Below are 22,656 nucleotides of genomic sequence, written 5' to 3'. Positions count from 1 at the left end.
AATTTGAACTAGTTTCAAGTAAAATTTTTCAAAATATATATGAATTTTTACAATTGAACCTTCTTATGCATTATGGTTATATCTTTCAGTAAAATTTTCTTTTGCTGTTACTTTGTTTATATTGACATTATATTATGCTGAAAGAGTGTATAGGTTCAAATAATATTTATACATTAAAAGTTGTCACATTGCATGTGAAAATTTTATTACCTAGAATTTATTTCCCTTTATTATGAAAAATGATAAGTGCAATTTTTTAGTAATTTTAAAACATTTTTGAAAAATATACTTTAATTAATGTAGTTGAAATGGAAAATAAAATCCTCTATTATAATAGTTCATTATTACCTCTATTATAATCTGGAAACCAAAACATAAATGTATAAGTATAAGGCTTTTGCCAAGAAGCTTTAATAATTTGACATTTTAATCAAATTTATAGTAAAATTCCATCTTTATAAACATGAACAAATCAAAATATGTAAAAATATGTAACTATTTATTATGAACATATAATAAATATTATCATTAAGTTTATTATTTTATTTTTATTAACTTATTTATTTTATCATTAATTTTATTATATTAAGTTTTTTTAAAGGATTTAAAATTTGATGCCTTTGAAATATTATTTACTTATTTATGTAAAAAAGTTTTTAAGGTTTTGATGAAACAACCTGATTTTTATCGTCATAATTATTTAGATAAAAACAATGAGATTTATTCAAAAATGGTAAAAAAATGTGAAATTTAGTTTTAAGTTGTGAAGTTACATTTTTTCAAACATGCATGATCTGTAGTAAATTAATATAGTCATGATTTTTATTTTAGAATGTGACTCATTTGAAGTGATATGAAAACACATAGAATTTTTGATTTAAGAATCCAGTAGTAAAATTATAAAACTTGTTGACAATTTTCTGTAAAAAAATGTGTTGAACATGCAATATTGACTAATTTGTAGATTGTTTATGTCTTAACTGTCAATAAGTGTTCTTTAATGACTTTTATAGTACACTTATTTAATATGATACATTTTGTCTTTAATATCTTTGCATATTAAAATTAGTTGTGTATATACTTTAGACTGCTTTCATTTCATCAGTTGGGTCCAAAATTTGACACAAATATGGATTTTGATCTTAATATCATTTGTTGAAATTTATCTCTATAGGTTATTTCATTTTTATCATATTCACATACTTTTAAATAGACAAAGTGACAGGTAGTCATTCCATAGGTAAAAATAAACATAATTTTTGTAAGATCTACAATTCTGTTGATAAAGGAGATGCCAAATTTCACCCATCTCATTCATTGCAGTTTTGCCTTATTATGTTTTAATTCAATCATTTGGTAGACAGTCTTTCTCAAATTTCATCTGATACAGATCTACAAATTTAATAAAAAGATCATATGCCAGTTTCTTTCTTTCTTTTTTTTTTTTTTTGCTTTATTATTGGAAAAAGTGATTATCTGAGATCTGAAGTCTATAAATAATTTTCTCAATTTAATTGTTTAATACGATATGGGATAATATTGCATTTTTTTATAACTATTTTCATTATAGCATTTTTGTTTCAGTTGTAGGATATGTTTGTCTTGATGTTGTTACATTATGTAGAGCCAGTTTTCACAAAAAGCACGAAAATATTTAAATATTAATGTTTTATTTTAAAATCTATTGGAGAATTCATTTCCACCATACAAGTTTAAAATTGCTAAGTTTATTTACATCTTATTCATTCAGTAAAAGAAAAATTAATTGAATTTTATGAATATGAAGTATCCCTTATGAATCAGAAATAAAATTTCTCATTCATATGAAAGTTCAATTACAACAATATTCTCCTTGTGGATTGTTTTTGTTATTTATTGAATTCTTCTTTTATAAATTATTGACACTGAAATGTAATCTATTTTGAGATATTGATGTATTGTTTGTATTAGTTTGAGTTAAAATGAGATATTGCTCTTTATAAGAATTATTATGTCATGAACTGAATTTTATTGCAAATTCTTTTTTTAATTAAAAATTTTGTGTACTAACCCGAAATTACTATTCTATTTTAGCCAGAAAATCTTTTGAAAACATGGCTTAAAGAGTTCCTGTTGGTAATATGAAAATAAATTTTATTTGTACTTATTATTTCAAGTTCAGTTTATTTCAAGTAGATTAAAATTCTTGTTTGGTATTTTATATTTTATCAAAATTGCATGTTAACTTTATTTAGGTAGATTTTAGTATTTAATTTTTTTTCTGCTACTTCTTGATGTTGAATTTATAATATGCAAGCTGCTAAATGTATGTCATTTATATAATTTAATTAAAAATGAATATACTTTGCATCCAAAACTGCTTATTATGAAGAATAATTGTCAGTAATTGTCATTGTCAGAGTAATATCACAATTTATATAAATATCAAAATGAATAAAAACAATATTGTACTTTTTTATTACTTTTTATTTTAAAACTACTTCAAAGTTTTTTTTTATACATATTCAATATTTAGGATTTGATTGATTTTTACTGTTTGATGAGTTTTTAAAGTATTTGAGAACAGTTTAAGATCCCCTACTCGCTACATTCGCCAACCCTCAAGTATCATTTTGCAGTCCTTTGGGGGATCCCTATGTGATTCTGCCTTGTTTCACTTGTTTCCTATATGCTTTTATTAAAAATAAAAAATTTACAGTAACATTAGCAATAGTAACATTACAGTAACTACAGTAAGTACATTAGTTATGGAAATAAAGATTAAATTACTGGAAGTTGCATGTATTGCTAATATAAATTTTTCATCAGTATCAAAAAACTAAATCATAAACTTCTAAATTTAAAATTTTCTAGAAACGTAATTATATATATGTATTGTGTATATGTCTGTGTGTGTGAGAGAGAGAGAGAGACAGAAAGAAAGAGAGTGAGTGTGTGTGAGTAAGAAATTCAAAAACTAAAATATAAATCCAAAACAGAATTCTTATTGCAATTTCTATAAATTCAATAAATTTCATTTTAAAAACATTTACTCTCTTCAAGGCATTGTGCTTTTCCAGATCTTTTAAAATATCTATTCTTGTTAATAGGATGCAAGGAACTGTCATAAATATAAAAAGTCATCCTAATTTCCACACCATTTCCATACCAATTGACCATATGTATCATAGTAATTCTGATGCATATGGAACAAGATGTATTCCATGTATTTTCTATTTGAATTATTTCCTGGAATTTTATTTGCTATACTTGAATTTACATATGTTTCCCTAAAATGTGCCAGGTATGAAGAATAAAGTTCTGTCATAGATAATTATTTTGTAAATAAGTGAGATATGATCCTTTAGTTTTTACAGATCTGTTGGAACAGTTTTTCTCTGTAATAGAGAATGCTAAAAGGCAAGTCAGTAAGCATAAAATTCAAGTGTAAGTATTTGAGAAAGCAGTATCAACTTAATTGTAATTTGGATCTTCCTTTTGTAAAATGTTTCTTATATATTGTTGTGAATTTGTAATGTTATTTCACAGCACATATAGTTCCATTGTAAGAAAGACAGTTTTACATACAACTCTAGGTGATATTGAATTGATGTCGGATCATTAACTCCCTTGCCTCCATGACAAACTTTGCAACAAAATGAAAGATTCTAGAATCAACAAGAATTTTGGTGATGGGAATGAATTATGACAATTCTTCTAGAAGTTATAAAGTATCAGAAGACTGAGTTGGAGTTGAGTCATTGAAGCTGAGCTCAAGCTAATAGTCAGTTGTGAATTTAGTATTATATCATGTGTTGAGTCGTATAGTCAAGTATTGTGGTAACATTAGGTTGTGTGCATAATAGCCAGTTGTATAATTGAGTCAGCAGTGAAGTTCAGTTAAGCGAGTAGGCAGTGGAGATTATCAGAAATTTAAGAGATGTGAATAATTGTATGAAGTTTCTCTTCTTGTGGGGATCTTTCTGGTTACTTTTATTTGTATAGTTACTTACTACTGATTTGCTACTTGTATGCTGCTGTTTATTGTGCTGTTCTTATTTATGTGTCATCTATGTGTTTGTGTTGAATCAACATCATTATTCAACATCTTGTTTAGATTGTTGGGCTATTTTTACTATTTGCTTATTACACAAAATTTGTAATTTTTGCAATTTTTTAGATTTTTGAAAATTTTTTTTACGAATATATATTTTAACCTAATTCTTCTTTTGGAAATAGTGAGGGATAGATCATGAGATCACAGCACTGATTTAAAAGAGAAATAATATCACAATTACTGCCAACTCGAAAAATGTAGTTTTCATGGCCAGTGGTTTTTTATATTATCTTCAATAAGTATTGTGATATTTTTTGTCTTCAAAATAGGTTCATTGTGTCTCCATGAAAGCCATTCTGATTTTTATAACTGGATTGTATTCATTTTACATTTGCATCAAAGATTTATATTCTAGTAACATTTTATGAAGGGATTAATTACTTTCAACAAAAAAATAATTCTTTTCATAATACAGAGTAAACATTAATTTCTTTCCCTGTACTTTTCTATTTCTTTATTATTTCAAACACATACAGTTGATGATATCCTGCTTTGTTATGATCACTGTATGAAGGCGGAAAATATATGGCCTGTCTGATCATTAATCCAATAATAGTAAGACCTTGTTTAGGGAGAATTCTAATTTGTGCTCCCATGGGTGCAAAAGTTACAGAAGAATTATATTCCCTTATATGTTTCTTATAATCATCATCATAATAATTATTATTCAAGTGAAACACTGATTAGCAATTTCTTGAATATTTCCCAATGTACTAAACAGATTTTTCTAAAAGATTTATTATTATTAATACAAATTGACCAAAAGAATATATTCCTGTCATAGTTCCGGAACTTTCCAGCTCTAATTCAGAGGCATTCTTCTGTATGCAAAATTCTTAACAACTTTATCTCTTTTATTCCGTCTGGTTTTTTCTATGAATGACTCTTCAGTTATTATATTTATCCTAATTTATTTTTGATTTACAATCCAAATTACATGACATGACCTTAATTTATTTTGTTCAAACTATTTAACTTGGGAATAAAAAAGTTTGTTTCTGACTTTCTGTCTGTTCAAAAATGTGAGTAACGCAAACTTCCGAGATGTTGCCAAATAGCAATTAACAAATTCATCATTTTTTGTTCTATATAAACTGGTCATATATATATATAATATGAAATGTTAAACTTTTGAGTATGTTGATTTTTATTTTTCATCAGATTTTCTGAGCACATTTATAGCCATATGTAGATGGACATATAGATTTTTTTATATATGTCCCATTCTTAATTCTTTTGGAATTTGAAATGCATCTCGTAATATATCATTGCTGTTACTGAATTCTTTCCAAATGTGTTTAGTTGACAACAATGCTATTGACTTCATTGTTTAACTGCTATTTGCACAACAAAATCAACAACTGCATATATGTATTGACATCATTTTGCATGATAAAATATTTTATAGATCATGCAACTGGAAACACTAAGAATTGCAAATATTTTATAGGATTTCCTGTGTCTAATATATTCTATTACCTTAAATTTACTTATTGAAATTAAATCTTTTTCTTTCATTTTCTCACTTAAATAGTCTCTTAATAGTTTTAGTTTTCATTTAACAACAATGCTAAATTCATACCAATTCTGTCTAAGAAAAATTATCTACTTCTTTTTTTATATTTTTCAAAAAGTAGCATTTAATATAATTTATTATTATATTTAGCATTTTTAAAAAATCAGTGATTTACATAATTTCATCTCAGTTTAATTCATATTTAAATAGATAACAAAATATTTAAACTTTTTAGTAATTTTTATTCATAGTTCTGTCAATTTAAAATAGGTGGTGAAACGATCTGATCCCAAGTTTCTAGCTTTGCATTGCCAAGAAGTGGGAGGAAAGAACTCGAAAGATGCTATGAAACTGGTTGAAGAGTTTGTAAGGTAGGTATTTTTTGAAGTTGAATATTAACTAAATTTCTTTTCTTTTATTAGCATTTTAGCAAGTTAACTTTAAAATTCCTTATAAAATTTGTGGCATAAGTTATTATCGCTTAACACTTTGTTAATGGCATGTTTTTTTCATGCTAGATACACTACTATATATTGTTAACATTAATTAGTTACATAGATTAAAAACATAATTTAAAGTAGAAACAGATAACTTTAAATTGAATTCTTTGATATCATTTATATATTTTATGGTATACAATAGAATTAAGGTATTAAAATACACATGAGAATTATGTATGCAAAAATCAATATTCAAAGTTTCTTGATGGATTACAATTAGTTTTATTGGCAAATATAGATTATATAAATGAATAGAAAGAATATAAATGATTTTTTTTAAAAATTTCTTCTTACTTAATCTTTATTTTCACCATTTGATTACCTCCACATTCTTAAGAGCAAATAAATGCACAATGTTGCAAACACAAACTTGAACCCAATTTTTTGCATGAGCATCTAGTTAAGCATGTTTTCTTTTGCTTTTAATAAAGTTTGCACCTTTTACAAGGAGAATTATCATTGCCATTATTGTTATTAACTTCCTGATATTTTTTTCTTTTCTTTTACACAATTTTTAAGTTATTTGAGAAATACTCTGCATCATTTCCATTATCGAAAAATAGATTCGAGTCCTGAAGTATTAAGTGATGGGGGGCAAGGGTACCATAGGCTGCCTTTTGATGTTCCTGGCAATTGAATATGATAAGTACATCTTGTCCACTATATCTCCAACCTTAGTTGCGGTTGTAATAGGTTTTTATCTCCAGTTTTTATTTCCTGCATTTCTATGAATTTTCTCATTGGAATGCATCAATGTTATTAATAAAGCATTTTTAATGCTTTTATTTTGGGGGACATAGAAGCAAATATACCCTCTTTCTGAAAACTTAAAAGGATGGATGAAATCCCTTGATTCTTTATCTTTTTTAATTCATGAGGTGTTTGCCACTTAAAGTTCCAACAAATGACTAACGGTACTCTTGAGATAATGATTTCAAAAAGATAATCACTAAACCAATTGTCTACTGTAACGTTCTGGCCAGAATGACATATTTGGGTAACCATCCAAATTATGACATCTCTATTCTTGTTACTTACAGCATAAAATGTAAGTTTATACAAATAATTTGCATGCAAATGGGAAAAAGTGGTCATGCTGTATCTACAAGATACATTACAACACAGAAAAACTGAGTGTAAAAGTTTTAAAATGAAGTTAAAAAATATTGTCATTGATGTAGAAAATAGAAAATACAAGAAAAAATGTAAAAGTAAAAAATATTTATTAAAGTTATTGTAGATAACCTTAAACAATTGACTTTTTGAACATCGCACTTGAAGTGCAGGTATTGCACTAATATTCTTTCCAAAACAAGTCTGAAAGATTAAAAAAAAAAAAAAAAACCCTTGGGCTGTATTTTCTCATCTCTCAGATACTGAAAACAGAAGTAATCATGTATTTGTCAGATTAAGTGCGATTAATGGAATGTTAATGTAAATTCGTCACATTACTGATGAGCAGTTGTAATCTTCTTAATTTTCTATTGTTCCTAATTCATCTTTTTTTTGTAATTGTGATTGGTATTGGTAAAAAAATATTTGAAAATGAAATAGAAAAACTGTAGTATAAGAGAAAGAAAATTGAATATATTTCTCTTTTTATTATTTATATGATGCAATAGGAAGGAATTAATTTTTAATAAAGAAAGAAATTTAAGTGTTCAAAAAGTTCCCTTAAGAGGCCAATGAATGATATTTTTTCCATGATTATAAATTTTATAATCTGGAGCAAATATTTGCTAAATATTATTTTCATACTTTTTTATAATATTGGAAAAATAGTTACATGTATAAGTGGCATTGCAAGAATAAGGGATGTCAGAGAATAATTTTCACTTTCCCAGTTTTCATCAGTGGCTTAGCAAGTGTAAATGTCGTCTGATGCATGCCCCCCGTTCAACCCAGTTTATCTTTAAAACATGATATTAGCATACTTAGGGTTTATTCCCACGCTGTCTCATTTCCATTGGGACATCTGAAAAATGTGTCAGAAATTAGTTTGATTCCTATATGTATACTGTTTTAACAGTGGCAGTCACAACTCTTATTTAAAAGATATTTTTCAGCATCTGATGCCTTTAATTTTTAAATATTTACCTGTATGTTTGTATTATGAAAGGAGTTGAACATAATTTCTTAGTATTTCAGTTATATAATTTAATTACAGTTTAATATATCTTTATTTGATTTTTTAATCGAGCATTTTAAATTAATCTGGTTTATATTAATTTAATTTTAAATATTGTATTTTTATAACAATATTTAAGAAGTTAACTTTTGAAAAGTTATCTTGGAAAATATAGTAAGTAATTAATCCTTTTAAGATTTGCAATCTTTGTTTTCACTATAATTTCAGATTTGATGGTTATTAATAAAATTTAGTTCTAAAAATTTTATTTCATTAATTTTTTTAAACGGTTCTAAATTATAATAAATATATAAAGGATTTTTTTTAAAAAGAAAGAGTAATATTCATGATTATATCTTGAGTACCTTAATATATGTGTTTTTCATTTGTCTCAAGACAAATTTCTGTCTCCAATTCTGAATATAAATGTGTTTTCCCTTCTAGAATTGTTGTGATAAAAATTAAAAGATTAAAAAAAAAAAGAGTTTTTACAAAAACAACAATCATAGTTTCTTCATATAATTACTCCATCTTAAAATTTATAACTATAAATGAAACTGCTCTATTCTATATTATATTGAGGATTTTGGATCTTCTTAATTATTTCTAAAAATAGCAACTTAAAATCATGAATGCAATTAATTTAATCATTCGTTTTATTCTCTGATTAAAGATTATTATTTATATGCTAATAATAAATCTGTTTCTGCTATTTAAATATTAACATTTTAATTTCATGATTTGATGTACATTACTGAAAGTATTTTAAATCTGCTTATGGCTGTTGTGGTTTTATATCCAATGATCTTTAATTTCTAGAGCTCTTATGACAAGTGAAGAACTACATCATTTTGGTCAAATACGTTTATTTCTTGATGAAGATTACACAAATCCTGCAAAGTACACGGTAGTATATTCCTACTGTTTATGAATTATGGATTTTTATAGTATTAAAATTTGTGTATGTTCCTTAAAAATTTCAATATTCTATTTTAATTACATTTACAAATATATTGTTATCAGTTAGATAATATAATGAGCATTTTTAAAGTAAATAATTATACAGCCTAGATTATTTTATTAAGTAGAAAATGAATATGGTGTGAAAATTATTCACATGAATAAACTGAAGATTGGTAGGATGCAGTAATTTAAATTTAACATTTTTTTAATTATATAAGCTTTAGGTTTTAAAAAAAATGGGATATATATTTTTTAAAATTTCCATTTGTAATTTATTTTATTTTATAAATAGGCTCTTGGAAATCTATATTTTGTACATAATAGTCTTAAAGATGTACAGATATGGGATTTTAATGGTAAGTAAAATATCTTATAATTATGATAGTATATTGATGCTTTGCCTTTAAATGGTTTTAAATTTTATTTTAAGTATTGAGACTTATAGTATTATATTGCCATAGAATGATTTATTATTAATGCTTTGTTTCTTTTTAAAAATTTAATTAATTTTTATTTCCATTGATTTATTTTTTCTTTTAATAAATAGATTACTGAACATTTTTTAATAATTATCTATTCAGAGAATTGACAAAAAATCAGGTTTGTTTTTGTTAATTCTGTATTGAATAAATTTTTTTTACTGTGATATATTATAGCATATTGGTTATTTTATATCTGGATAACGTGTGTAGATTTAAAAAATAAATTCTTAAGCTTTTAAAGATGAAAATTTGTTTTTTCTTTAAAAAAAAAAAAAAAATTGAAACAAGTTTTTAAGTAAAAAAGAAGGAAGAAAAAAAAAATCAGTTTGCAAAAAAGTGTTTTGCCATTTTTATTTTTATATATTATTGTTTTTGTTTTTGTTTTTTTAAAGTAAACGATTATGGCAGAATATTTAGAAAACTACTGTAGTTTAAGTTATCTTTTCAATTTAAACTGATATTTAAATATTACAGTTTAAACTTTGCAAATCTTTCAAGTTTGCTACATGTTAACACTTCAGAGAAAAATCTCTAAAATTCATATTCCTCTTTATTTTTTTCTTAAGTAACCATAAGATCAATATAAAATTTCGTTTATTAATCCTTTATTTACATTGTTTTTTTTTGTAAAAAAACTACTACTACTACTAATAATAATAATTATTATTACTTTAAAAAATGGAATTAGTTCTTTATTTCCTTTAATTTTTAGCTTCCATGAGAATAAAATTTTTGGCAATGGTAATCAATGTGGATAAGTTTAAAGTCTCAAGAAAATATTTATTCACATAATAGTTTAAACTACTTAAATTGCTGTGCAGTAAAAATCTCAAAAATTTAAATATTTTATTAGATATCAGTTATTTAGAGGATTTAACTGAATCATTTCTTTTCAGAAAATAAATTCAAGTCAGCAGCTGGCAAAGAGGTTCATAATGGGAATATTGAAAATGTAGGAACAAAGGAGAAAGTAAAATTTCCTTTGATATTATTTCCAGAGGTAAATTTTAATATATATATATATATAATATTATTATTATTATTTTCATCCAAAGTTTGTTTTAAATATCTGTTTTGTCAACCTTATTTCATTCAAATATTTGAACCCAGTCAAGTTTATTAAAACCTTCTGATACTAAATTCGATTCAATTGGCCAGTTTAAAAAAACATTTCCATAAAATTGCTAGTTCATTAAATTTTGAATTGTTTGGAAAAATATTTAAAATAGATTGTTAAATTAGAAATTGTGGTATCAAATATTATTATAAAATTTATAATGCTGAGATCATAGTAGTAACTTAAAAAAATTAATATGCCTATAGCTAATTTAGTAGAGAAAACTTATGTCATATTCAATATGTTAAATCTAATTTGAGGTTTGTTAAGTTGTAGTTCAAAGAATGTTTCATATATGTGTGTAGTTTTTTTTTTTTTTTTTTTAAGTTTGTGAATTTTTAAGTGTAATAATTTTAAACACCTTTCTTTTGCATAGTGTTTATCATGCTTTATTTATTGTAAATGTCTAGATTTGTTTTGTTTATAATTATATGTAATTTATTGATGTTTTGTAGCCTGAATTGTATAAATCATTTTATTTTATATTATTTTATTTGTATTTAAGTGTTAATAAAATATGATACTGTAGTTGAGCTGCATTTCAATTATACAGTGGATGAATAGATAATTATATTATCCTTATTGTAATTTATTTCATCATATTGCAAAGTCAAATGTTTAAATATGCTCTGTTGAAGTTTTGTTGGTGGAATATTAAGAATTCTGCTGTAACTGATAATTTTCTGCAATTGTCAAATCTTGATTTTTATTGCCTTGAATTAAACAAATATGAGAAGAACTTGTTTTCATTATTAATTTTCTCTTTTAATTGAAGCTCTGAATTTCTTTGTGTTTGGTAAATTAATGCCATATTTTTACTTAAATAAGTTTCCCCTGACAAAGTTCTTTTGATCCTGTTTTTAGGAACATTCTTAAGTTAAAATATTATTTCATTCATTTAGTCTACATAAAGGGTTTTTTTTTTATTATTATTATCATACTAAAATTAAGAATATTATGAATATTGATATTTTTTAAGTATGAAAGTAATAGATTCAAGAAGAATAAGAATATATTTTTTGAAGAAAATTATATTTTAATTGAATATATTCGAAAATAATGTCAATCATAAATACAGTAAGCAATAAAATCCTTTATTAATATATGAGCATTACTACAGGAATTTTGACTCCCTCTAAACTGTTGAATAATATGGCCTATTAAATAATTCTGATCTCATAATTCAAGGATAGTTTGCCACCACAGTTTTTTCTTCTGATTATTTAAATTTAAATCTTTGTATGCATTTATTACACTAGGTCAGAAAATTTTATAATATAATAGTTTCCTAATGTGTAAAAATTTTTAAATTGAAAGAAAATTGCTAAATTGAAGATAAAATGAAAATAGTTTCATTTCTCTGAAACTTAATTTTTCCACTGAATTCTGTGAACTGGTAATTACGATGTTTTCGGGGATGAGGATAAATAATAATTTCTTGTTTTATATATGTGTCAAATAATATTTATGAATTAATGTTTTAAGTCACTGAAATATATTATTTACTTGTGCCTAAAAAATGAAATCTGCATCTGCAATTCCTTTACTCTTTTCATGTTACTGATATTTTATTAAATAAAATTTCAAACTATGTAAAATTGAGTAATTTCAATGTGGTTTTTAAAATTTTGGTACCATTTATATATTAATGGATTTTTAAATATGACAATATCTTATAAAAATATATGTAATACTTTTTTTGTTGATTTATTCTTCAGAGTAAGTTTTCTAGAAAAGGTTTCATGAGAACTCGATGGAGAATCGGTTGTGCTGCATTTGATCTAGTCAACATTCATCTTTTTCATGATGCATGCAATTTCACAGCCATGGAGAAGGTGAGATAAATAATCATTAAAATATATGCATATTAGCTTTATCTGATACTGGATCTTACTTTAACCATGAATATTGTTCTTGTTTTTATGTATTTGATTTACTATAAATTATTAAAAAGATAAATAATTTTTAATAAGTATGTATTTTGTCTTGATAAATGTAATCTGTAAATATATTTTTAAAATATTTGTTTCCCTGTATTTAGTTAATGTGATTAAAAATTCTGTGGTAACTTAAAAAGCATTTCAAATTAATTAGTTTAGCCACATAATATCAAAGATTAATTACATCAGAAATATTGATATTCCATTTTTCTGTTTTTTTAATTGTCTACCTAAGGTGACTAATGATGGTGATGATAATGAAGATTTTATCTTTAAAAAAATAATTTTGTAACAGGAATTTACAAGTCTTGAAATATGTAACTATATTTCTGTTATAAAAGTTATACTGTTTTAAGATCGGGGGTTTTCTATTTGAAGTATATTCTTGCCCATTGAAGTATAATTTGCAAATAGTACTGTAAAAGTGTGATTTTCTTAGTATGTCAGTTTTAAAGTGCAGGTCATTGGTGAGGGGAAAAAATTGGCTGAAAAAAATTGACTTCAAATTATGCCAGTTACTTAGAAATTGAAATCGATTTTGCCATATTAAAACAGACTGGATATGGAGTTTGCTAAAAACATGATGGCATTCTCACTTTCAGATGTATATTCAAAGTTGATTGAAAACAGAAATAATGTTTTTCCCTAAAAATTTATTAGGAGAAGCATTCAGTTGGAAAGGGAACTATTCTTTGTGATATTATTTTACACACATATTTATAGACATCTTGTAGAAATTTATTTTTTTCTTACCATACATATTTTTTAGATGTGCTAATTAACTACCTGGAATATCATAGTAATGTAAATCTTTGAAAAATACGTTATTATCAAATTTCCTCTTAATAAGTTAATGATCAAATTATCTAATGTTTAGATGGATGGCTTTTCCATTGATAAAATTTATTAATTGTTTAAAATTTAATTATTTTTTTCAGTACTTGTGGTAATGTACTTTTTTAAAAACGTTCATTGCTTTATAATAAATTTACATTAGTAATATTAAATTTCTAGTAATCAAAGTTGATTATTAAAATTTTGATTATATCTCTTTAAATTGCTATGCTTTTCATATTCTTAAATAATGCATTATTATTTATATATATATATATTTAATTTCATTTGTTTTATCTTTTCTTTAAAATATTCTGTACTTATACATTTAAAAGCTTAAAGGTAGACTGTCAGAATAATATTTTTAATTTTACATATTGAATTAATTTTCTCTATTATTTTTTGTGTTTAATAAATTCTTACTGAAAATATATATAATTTTTTTGGTTATGCTGAAATGCATTTCTAACATTAGGGATACAAATTAAAAATGTTCATTCTAAATTAAATAAAGAGTCATAATATTTATTATATCTATGGTCAGAATATTTCAAATATACAGCATAATTCTGCTCATATGCTAGTTGTTAAAATTGAATGGGAATCCTTCAGAAAAATGTATCTTTGAAATACGATGGCTCATGACTCCACTCAAAAAATTAATCAGAAGATAAAACATTAATGGAAATATAGATGGTGAATGTGATATTTTATTAAACAATAGCATAACAAGAAGAGAAATGGAATGATTATAAAAATTAAATTAGCAATATAATCAATTTACTGATCGACAAGAATTCTTGTTGATCAGTAGAAGATTTTGTCCCTGGATTGTTTCTACTTAAAATACTTTTTTCGCTGCATTAACTTTCCACTGGGATCAAATTTTTTTATATTGTAGAATATAATTATCTTATTGCTGCACACATTCACAATATGATTTAGAATCAAAACTTGTTGAAGTATGCATGCTTTATTATTTGGGGGGGGGATCAATTTCCGTAGATTTTTCATTGTTTTCAAGTATTTTTTTGTACATATGTATTCTTGTCAATCCTACTAATTTGGCATATATCTTCTGATTTCACATATTCAGATATCTTGATAATAACATGTTATTCCATCCTAAATATGTTGTAGTCGTAATGGAATTATTCTCAGATTTATTTCTTAGCATATTTTATGGCATTGCAGTTAGATGGGAAGATTGTGATTTTATCATTCCAAATAATGCTGTTCTACTGCTAAAAGTAAAACAGAATTTTACCTCAGTGGAATTTTTAATCCTGAAAGTGAGTCAGAGAAAGAGAATGGTTTCCTTTATGGAATTTTAACATCCATACCAAATTCTTGCAGCCTTTGTCATTTTGTTCTGCTGTTCAACTTCACATTGCATTCTTTTATTTCATGCTGCATATCTATGCTGATTATTTTTCGTCAGTCAAGCAAGGCTTAGTCTCTCAAACCTTTTATGATAGCTTACAGCTACATATCATTTTCTATCTGATTGCAGTTAAATTTCAGACAATATTTGTGATAATCAAGCCACCTAATATATTTTTTTAATTTGAAATATCTCCTTTAATTTTTTATTGTACTTTTTTCTAATATCTTCATTAATGTATTAATAATATGTTTGTATGGCACTTTCTGGCTAATTTCCTACAATTTCTGTTGTTTCTTAATAATCTTTCCAGCTCAAATCCACTGAATAAAAGAATAAAAACAACAAATAATAGCAGTTGCTTAAGATACCAAGTAATATGCTGCTTTAAGTTCCAGTATTGACATCATTGTGTGAATTTTGCCGAAGAAATCAGCACAAGCTTATTCATGCTACAGTAGACTCCCGATTATCTGCGTCTGCCGCACTAAGTTTTTTTTTTTTGCTTCCAAGCAAAGAGAAAATGCTTCCAAAGCAAGAAGCAAACACAAATGACTGATTTCTTCAAAAAGGTGTAATTTTACAATTATGCTTTTGTAATTACATAATACATTACTGTATTAAAACAGTACATATGTATTAATTTTTCTGTGTATCCTTGTCGCCTCTCATAAGTACAAAGCACTTTTCTGTTTTCATTAACAAAATGCATTTTAGGTTAGTTTTGAGTGATATACTAAAATATTAAGCGTTGGTTAAAGATTTCCTGTTGTTTATTTTACGTTTTATTGTACATAAAGCGATTTTTCAAAGTTGGAATGACTGTTTTCTCTTTTGCTATACCTGTTTTTAGCTTTTTTCGGATTATCCGCGATTTTTGTTATCCGCGGCGGCCGCGCCACCCAATTCCGCGGATAATCGGGAGTGTACTGTATTCATATTCATGCTTATTTGCATCTTTTTAAAAAAAATCACCTTTTGCAAGTGATGCTTTCTTATTTCTCTGTATTTAGCTATAATTTTTGTAACAATACAGATACTGAATGAGCTATTTTGTGTTATCAATTTAAATGTCCTTTACATTATAGTACTATCTCTAACTTGAACTCTCTTTATAGTTTCAATGACCCTATAATATGATTTTAACAAATACATATTATTTATCACCTAACATTTTGCTCTAAAAAGTAAACTGGTTTAAATTTTTGCCAAATCTTTTGATTAAGCAAAAACGTAAATGTTCATTTTCTTATCTAAAACCTAAATTAAGTACTTTGATTTCTTGCGTAATTATAAATTAATTAAATTGACAAATCAAATTGTGAGTAGGTTAAATGAATTTTTCTTAAATGAGTCTGAATTCCGAAAATATTTTGTGCCATTACTTCTAGCTTTTTAAAATTTTAATAGCATTATTTGAATAAAAGATAATGTTATGAGCCATCAAATCTGAAAATACACTGCTAAATCTCTAGCCTCTAAATTATTGAAATTATATAATTGTGGATATTTCAGTGGTATGAAATAGTTCATCCTCTTAATCATTTTTTAAATAAGAGGGCATGAAAACAATTATAAGTTCCAGATAAAATGTAGCAATAATAAGTATTTTAATACAGCATTATTTGAATAGGCTGTGATAAAAAAAAATATCTTGTAACAATTATTAAAAGAAATGTAAAAAAGGGGGATTCTTTTTAAATGCCAGTTCATCTAATCCCAAAACCATCTGACACACCATTTATTTTATGATTTGTTAATTTGAAATATTAACTTTCATATTAGCAGTTGATAAGGAACTTTCTAAGAAGTTTTCTTTTATTTCCTTTAGTATCCTTCAAGGTATAGTGAAATCAGACAAACTGCTTTGGTTTATACCTTGCAAAGGTAATTATATAATTTGCTGCATACAAAAATGCATTTTCTATAAATTTAAATTTTTCATAATTTTATATTTTGTGTATAACTAACTGATATACATGGCATTGCTGAAGATTAAAATACTTGTATGTCATTAATTAATAAAAATAATTACCTGTTTAATTCTCAAGATACATTCCTTATTCTTCAGCATCTTCTTATAAAATTTAAAGTATTTGTATTATTATTCTGTGTCTATGTTGGCATTCTACAGGACAGATTGTTTGACCGGCAGGTACAAATTTGACACAAATATAATTTGGAATGTAACTGTGCATCTCAGAATGACTTTTTTGAGTTTTAGTTAATTAAAAATCAAGTCAAAATTTGCTTTTGCAATTTCTTTCTTCTTTTTTTTTTTGTAAATATTATTGCTCAAAAATAAATTTTACACCTTTTTAAAAATTTAAAAGATTCTCTGAATGATATCAGTTTAACAGCTATGCAAGTTTTTCCTGACTTTTGAAAACTTTTTAATGCACTTCAACTAGTGATCGATGAATCAATTATTTATGTTTTAATAATGCTATGAATTCACAGAACTGGTGCCCAATGGACAGATTCATATACAGATTAACAAAACTTATATAAATGACAAATTAAATCTGAATAATATAGTTTTCATATCTGACTGTTTTATAGAAGTTATATTTAAACAATTTATCTGAAATTAAATGTAATCAATATTCTCGGCAAACCAGCTGGCCATCAAAGGTGAGAACATATGTACCTTAGTGAGTAAAAACATCTACCTTTGTGCAATTTTTTTAAAATTTTTTTTACAATTTTAATTAAGCTAAATTTTTACTTTTTTCATAACAACGTATGAAAATATTGCACAAAACTGTTTTTTTTAAATCCTGTTTCAAAATTTAAACAATTACCTGTTTAATGGTGCACATTTAACAGTCAAGCAAATTTTTCCAGATTTTTTGTACTTTTTAAAACATTTCTTTTTGCGAATTTTCAACAATAGATTATATTGATGCCCTAAAATTCAAACTGTGTTCATTGTTTCCCCAAATATATGATTGTGGCCTTTCCTTCCATTGGTGATAAATAAGGAAGAAAGATTCTTTTCATTATCTGTGTAGCTTTCAAGGTGAATAAAAAGTGAATTTACAATATATGAAAAATTGTGAGTGAAATGAACTGGACAATTGCACTTTTAACAGTGATATGATGCCATAAGACTGGTCATCATTAGAAAATATATGTACGTGATGAAAGAATATATGTTAGACAATTAAAATAACACAATTTTAGTGTTTGATGGAATCGTGGACATTTTTAAGCAATTTAACTGAAATTATATATAAATAGTATTCTACACAAACTAGTTGGTCACCAAAGGCAACTAGAATTTACAAATAACTCTCTACTTTAAAAAATATTCTAAATAAAGCATTGGACAAAAAAAAAAAAAAAAACTAAAGCAACTGGTAGAAAAAAATTACATTTAATAATAGTACTTGTCAGAATGCCAGCATAGATACAAATAAAGACATTTTTTAATATAATAATGTCAGAATACAGTTGCATAGAAAAAAATTAAAATCTTTTTACTTCCATAAGCTATTGACTGGACCAGAGGAGTTTAAAAACTGCTGAAAGCTAATTTTTTCATAAATAATTTCATTCTGTAGGAATGATGGGGCCAAAGATAAAAATTAATTCTCTATTTAATTGCTATCTATGTTCTTATGCCTTATATTGCTGTTGAGCAAAATTTGAGGAAAGACTATTTAATATTTTACATTTCTATGGTATACAAAGTATTTATGAATTTTTAGTTGTATTTATGTACAATTGCTTTTTGTCATCTTAAAATGTAAATTATTGGATATAATGTATGAGTTATTTCTAAAATCTGTGAAACAATTTGATGTGAATTGTTTTAGATAGGTTTCTGTAACTATTTTAATGTTCTGATCAGATAATAGAAAATGAAATTGATTTATATTTTTTGATAGATTTAAAAATTAATAAAGCAGCTATATTCATTCTATGAAAATTGTCTGAATACATCAGTTTCATTAAGAAATAAATTAATCAATATTTAAAAAGCCCAAAAAGTTAATACAAATATTAATTGCATTCTTAAATACTGAAATGTTCATATAATATGTATAATAAAAAAAAAAAGTCCAAAAGCTGCTCCCTATTTTTGGATTACTTATGTTTTATTGATTTAAAATTTATTTTCTGATATCATTTAAAAATGAGTGTTTTCTTTTAATAGATGGCATAGCCTGTAGTGAGTTAGTTGTAAATAATTCTTTTATATCCCAACTCTGTGTTGGGATATAAAATAATTATTCTATGTGTAAACTAACTCCAAAATTACCTTTTATACAGTTGCATAAGTTCTTTAAGTACTTAATTATTTTTCTTTTGCAAAATGATCAGTTTTGTATTTAATAATATCTCTAAATTCTTTATTCATGGGTATTAAATTAAATGTGCATGTAAATACAATTTATCTGCTTTTGAATTGAGCATGATTAATGGGAAAAACCAGTTCTATCTTTCAGAGGTGTAATCTTGCAACATGAATGAAACAACATTTTAAAATAACTTTGCTTCATAAAAATGTATTAGTTCACTTCCCATTTTGAGACTTGTTAATTATTTATTTGTCTATCTTTTTTCCATTTAGGTTTAATCTGGGTAATGAGAAAGTACCATTATTTATATTTGGGGACTTTAACTTTCGTCTAGATACTAAAGGTATTATACAGGTAAATTGCACATTTATGATAATTTTTCAGTCTGATAATAAAGCAGTAGATTTTTTTTCCCTTCAATGTAAATTTACTTCATTTAGTTTATCTCTTCAAGCAAAACTCTGTATATACTAATTCTGGACTTTGAGCTGGAGTCCTTAGTTTTGGAAATTTGTCATATAATGAATTTGCCACACACACACACACAAAAAATCGCACCAGACTAAAATGAAACAAAATGCATAAATAGTATTTTCTCTGTGCCATTAAGGAAATTTTATCCAGCTTTATTAGAAATTATAAAACCCAATCTATCTCTTAACAGTAGAAGTTTTATTTTATTGGCCAACATCTAATTTTTCAATGTTAATCTATATTTGAATTGTTATATAATCAAAAACATTTTACTCTCTATATTAATGGGCTTATTTAATTCATTAAATTAATGTATAGAATATTTAGTGTTAAATATTAGGAAGTTTGATACCTCCCCCATTAAGCAGTCACAGTTGATTTTTTTCAAAAACGAAAAAATATTTTCAGCATTCACAACTTATGTTTTTTTAATTTTTCACCAATAATATTATTATTGATGAATGTAAACATATTAAATACTATTATTTGTTAATGTTAATTATTGTTTATGTAGTTATCTTATTATCTAAATTAATCTTCATTTTACACAAGAAATATTTTTAAGTAAACTTTTTTCAATTTAATGCAACTGATCCAATAATTTATTGCTTTCCAGCGTGTGTAATCCTTTTCACATAGTAACCCAATTTATTATTTTAAGGTTATTATTGTATTTTAAAATTATTCATTAATGTGATTGTTTGAAAATGCTTATCCAAATGTGTACTGTTTATTTTTTATAGAAACTTACAAAGAAAGCTGTACCTGTATATGTGAAAAGTGCCAAAAATGAAGTTGAAAAAATTGTATATAAAGACAAAAGTAATGAAGATAAGGTATTTGTTTATTTTTGTGTTTGTATTTACTATATTTATTTATTGCTTAAAGGTGAAATATATTTTCTATCTAAAATTCAATTCTACTCTTGTTCTCAGGTTGTTCTTACTTTAGGGAAGAAACAGTTTGAGTTAGATGAACACGAAGCAACTTTTTTAGGTAAAGAAAAATGGGTGAGTTTAATATTGAATTATATTTTCTGGTTTAAAAAATGTGTTAATCCTTGTTAATTGAAAATATTATTCTATTATTTAACACATTTTGGACTTTTTTACAAAATTTATTTTATGAAGCGTTAAATTTTTTATTATTTTTGAACTATTTACTTCTTTATATATAATGCTGTTGGTTGAAAATGACAGTGTACAGTCAGACCTTGAAATTTCTCCAAGACATTTATAGTCCCTTTTCCTACTAATAGCTGATAAGATCAATTAAGTTACCACTTAGCATTACATTGAAAACAAAACAATGAAATGAAACATATATTTTTTAATTGATATGAAAGTCTCTTAAAATTTCTCTATGTTTTGATGTATTTTTTAAAAAAATATTTCAAATGTTCGATATAATGAATAAATCTTTAGTAGATTATTTCATTAGTTATAACTTATATAAAGTTTCAAAGCAATTCTGATAAATAAATTATAGTACTAACAGTTTTGCATTATTTTAGTTGCAGGAATTTGATAAAGAACCTAAAATTTTTGAAAAGGATCTTTTTGAATTTGAAATTTCATTCCCTCCAAGGTAAGTTGACTCTTTGTTTTTATGTAAAAGATTGTAATATGAAAGAATTTTAAGATAATTTAGGAAATTTTTTAATATTTATGAATTTATAATTGCAATAATGTACTTCTTGCTTTAAAATTTTTCAAAAATAACAGAATATCTTTGAATTCGTTGAATAATTTATAATTAATATATTTTTTTAAAATCCTACTTTAAAAATTTTTTGTACCATTTCAGCAGTTTTGTTTATACAGGTAATCTGTTTTGTTATTTAAAGTGTGGAAATGTCTTTTAAAATGGAATTTAAAAAAAATTGTTTTAAGTTGATATTTAAAAAAAATGTTATGGGTAAAATGCTTAAATATCACAGTTCTTTATTTGGATTAGGCCTCTAAATAGAACCTATGTATTTTAATGTGTTGGGAAATAACATGTTAAGCTTCATTTTAAATATTTAATAATTAATCCCAAGTTCTTAAAACGTTTTATTATGTCAAATATAATGGGAAAGTGTAATAATCTTCCTTTTGTTTACTTACTTTCTGTAGTGACTTATGTCATTACAGAAAGTATGTTCTATGTTCTGTATGTCATTTTTTAAATTAAAAATTTTTTTATTAATGAATATATTGATATATTTTTAAGTCAACTTTTGTGTCCTACATGAAAATATTGGCATATTATATTCGTCTCATTTTTAGCTCTAATTAGAGTTTTTTTAATATGGATAATTGGTATCAGTAATTTCTTCTCCACATGTGCAAAATTTTGCTTTTGGCTACTCTGAGTAGTTGAGAAAAATTATCTTATTAAATTTGCTTTTTCTAAATTTTGTTAATATAAAAAAGGATATGTGTGTGTTATAAATAAGTTTTTTTTTCTCCCCCTCAAGGCAAGAATTCTGGATCAATATGTTTTGTAGTAAGTGTATTGTTATGTCTCCACATGCTGCTTAGTGGCTCAGAAAGCTTTATGTTAATAGTCTTAATCTTGGCAATATGGGAAGTCCAATCTAGATAATGAATTAAGTTTCATGGCGACAAAATATTGACTCTGGTAGAACAGTTCCAGAAATTAGAAGGAAGTATTTTACTCTCTCGGCCTTACGACACTTCCGATACTCTTTATCTAAAGTGCTTATAAGAAGTTTCAATATTAAATGTTTTCTGCAAAGATTTTAAAAATCATCTGAATCGATGTTGTAACCATTAGATCTTTTTGAGTGTGAAATTACACATTTATCATAGAGATGGAGAAAAATTTTTGCTATTCTGTTCTGCCAAGAAAGGAATAAAATTCTGTAGTTCAACAGTGTGCAAGTACTTACTGAATTTTTCTTCTCATCC

General features: G+C 25.0%; 1 protein-coding gene across 2 annotated transcripts in view; it reads left to right on the top strand.

The window, feature by feature from the left end:
- The window catches only part of LOC129956459 (inositol polyphosphate-5-phosphatase A-like), a 40,153-nt gene that overhangs the window by 1,591 nt on the left and 15,906 nt on the right, over nt 1–22,656 (top strand). For both annotated transcript variants that reach the window (XR_008782695.1, XM_056068344.1), the window contains exons 2-12: nt 2,074–2,115; nt 5,883–5,983; nt 9,060–9,147; nt 9,496–9,559; nt 10,582–10,685; nt 12,521–12,637; nt 16,792–16,847; nt 19,540–19,621; nt 20,485–20,577; nt 20,677–20,751; nt 21,255–21,328. Coding sequence is in view for 1 of the 2 variants with exons in the window: in XM_056068344.1 (XP_055924319.1) it covers nt 2,074–2,115; nt 5,883–5,983; nt 9,060–9,147; nt 9,496–9,559; nt 10,582–10,685; nt 12,521–12,637; nt 16,792–16,847; nt 19,540–19,621; nt 20,485–20,577; nt 20,677–20,751; nt 21,255–21,328 (896 nt within the window). In the remaining variant the exon portion in view is untranslated. The remainder of the gene's footprint in view (nt 1–2,073; nt 2,116–5,882; nt 5,984–9,059; nt 9,148–9,495; nt 9,560–10,581; nt 10,686–12,520; nt 12,638–16,791; nt 16,848–19,539; nt 19,622–20,484; nt 20,578–20,676; nt 20,752–21,254; nt 21,329–22,656) is intronic.

The sequence above is a fragment of the Argiope bruennichi genome, chromosome 11, assembly GCF_947563725.1.
Source record: "Argiope bruennichi chromosome 11, qqArgBrue1.1, whole genome shotgun sequence".
Lineage (NCBI taxonomy): Eukaryota > Metazoa > Arthropoda > Arachnida > Araneae > Araneidae > Argiope > Argiope bruennichi.
The sequence above is the reverse complement of the archived record's forward strand: the minus strand, read 5'-3'. Positions and strand labels throughout refer to the sequence as shown.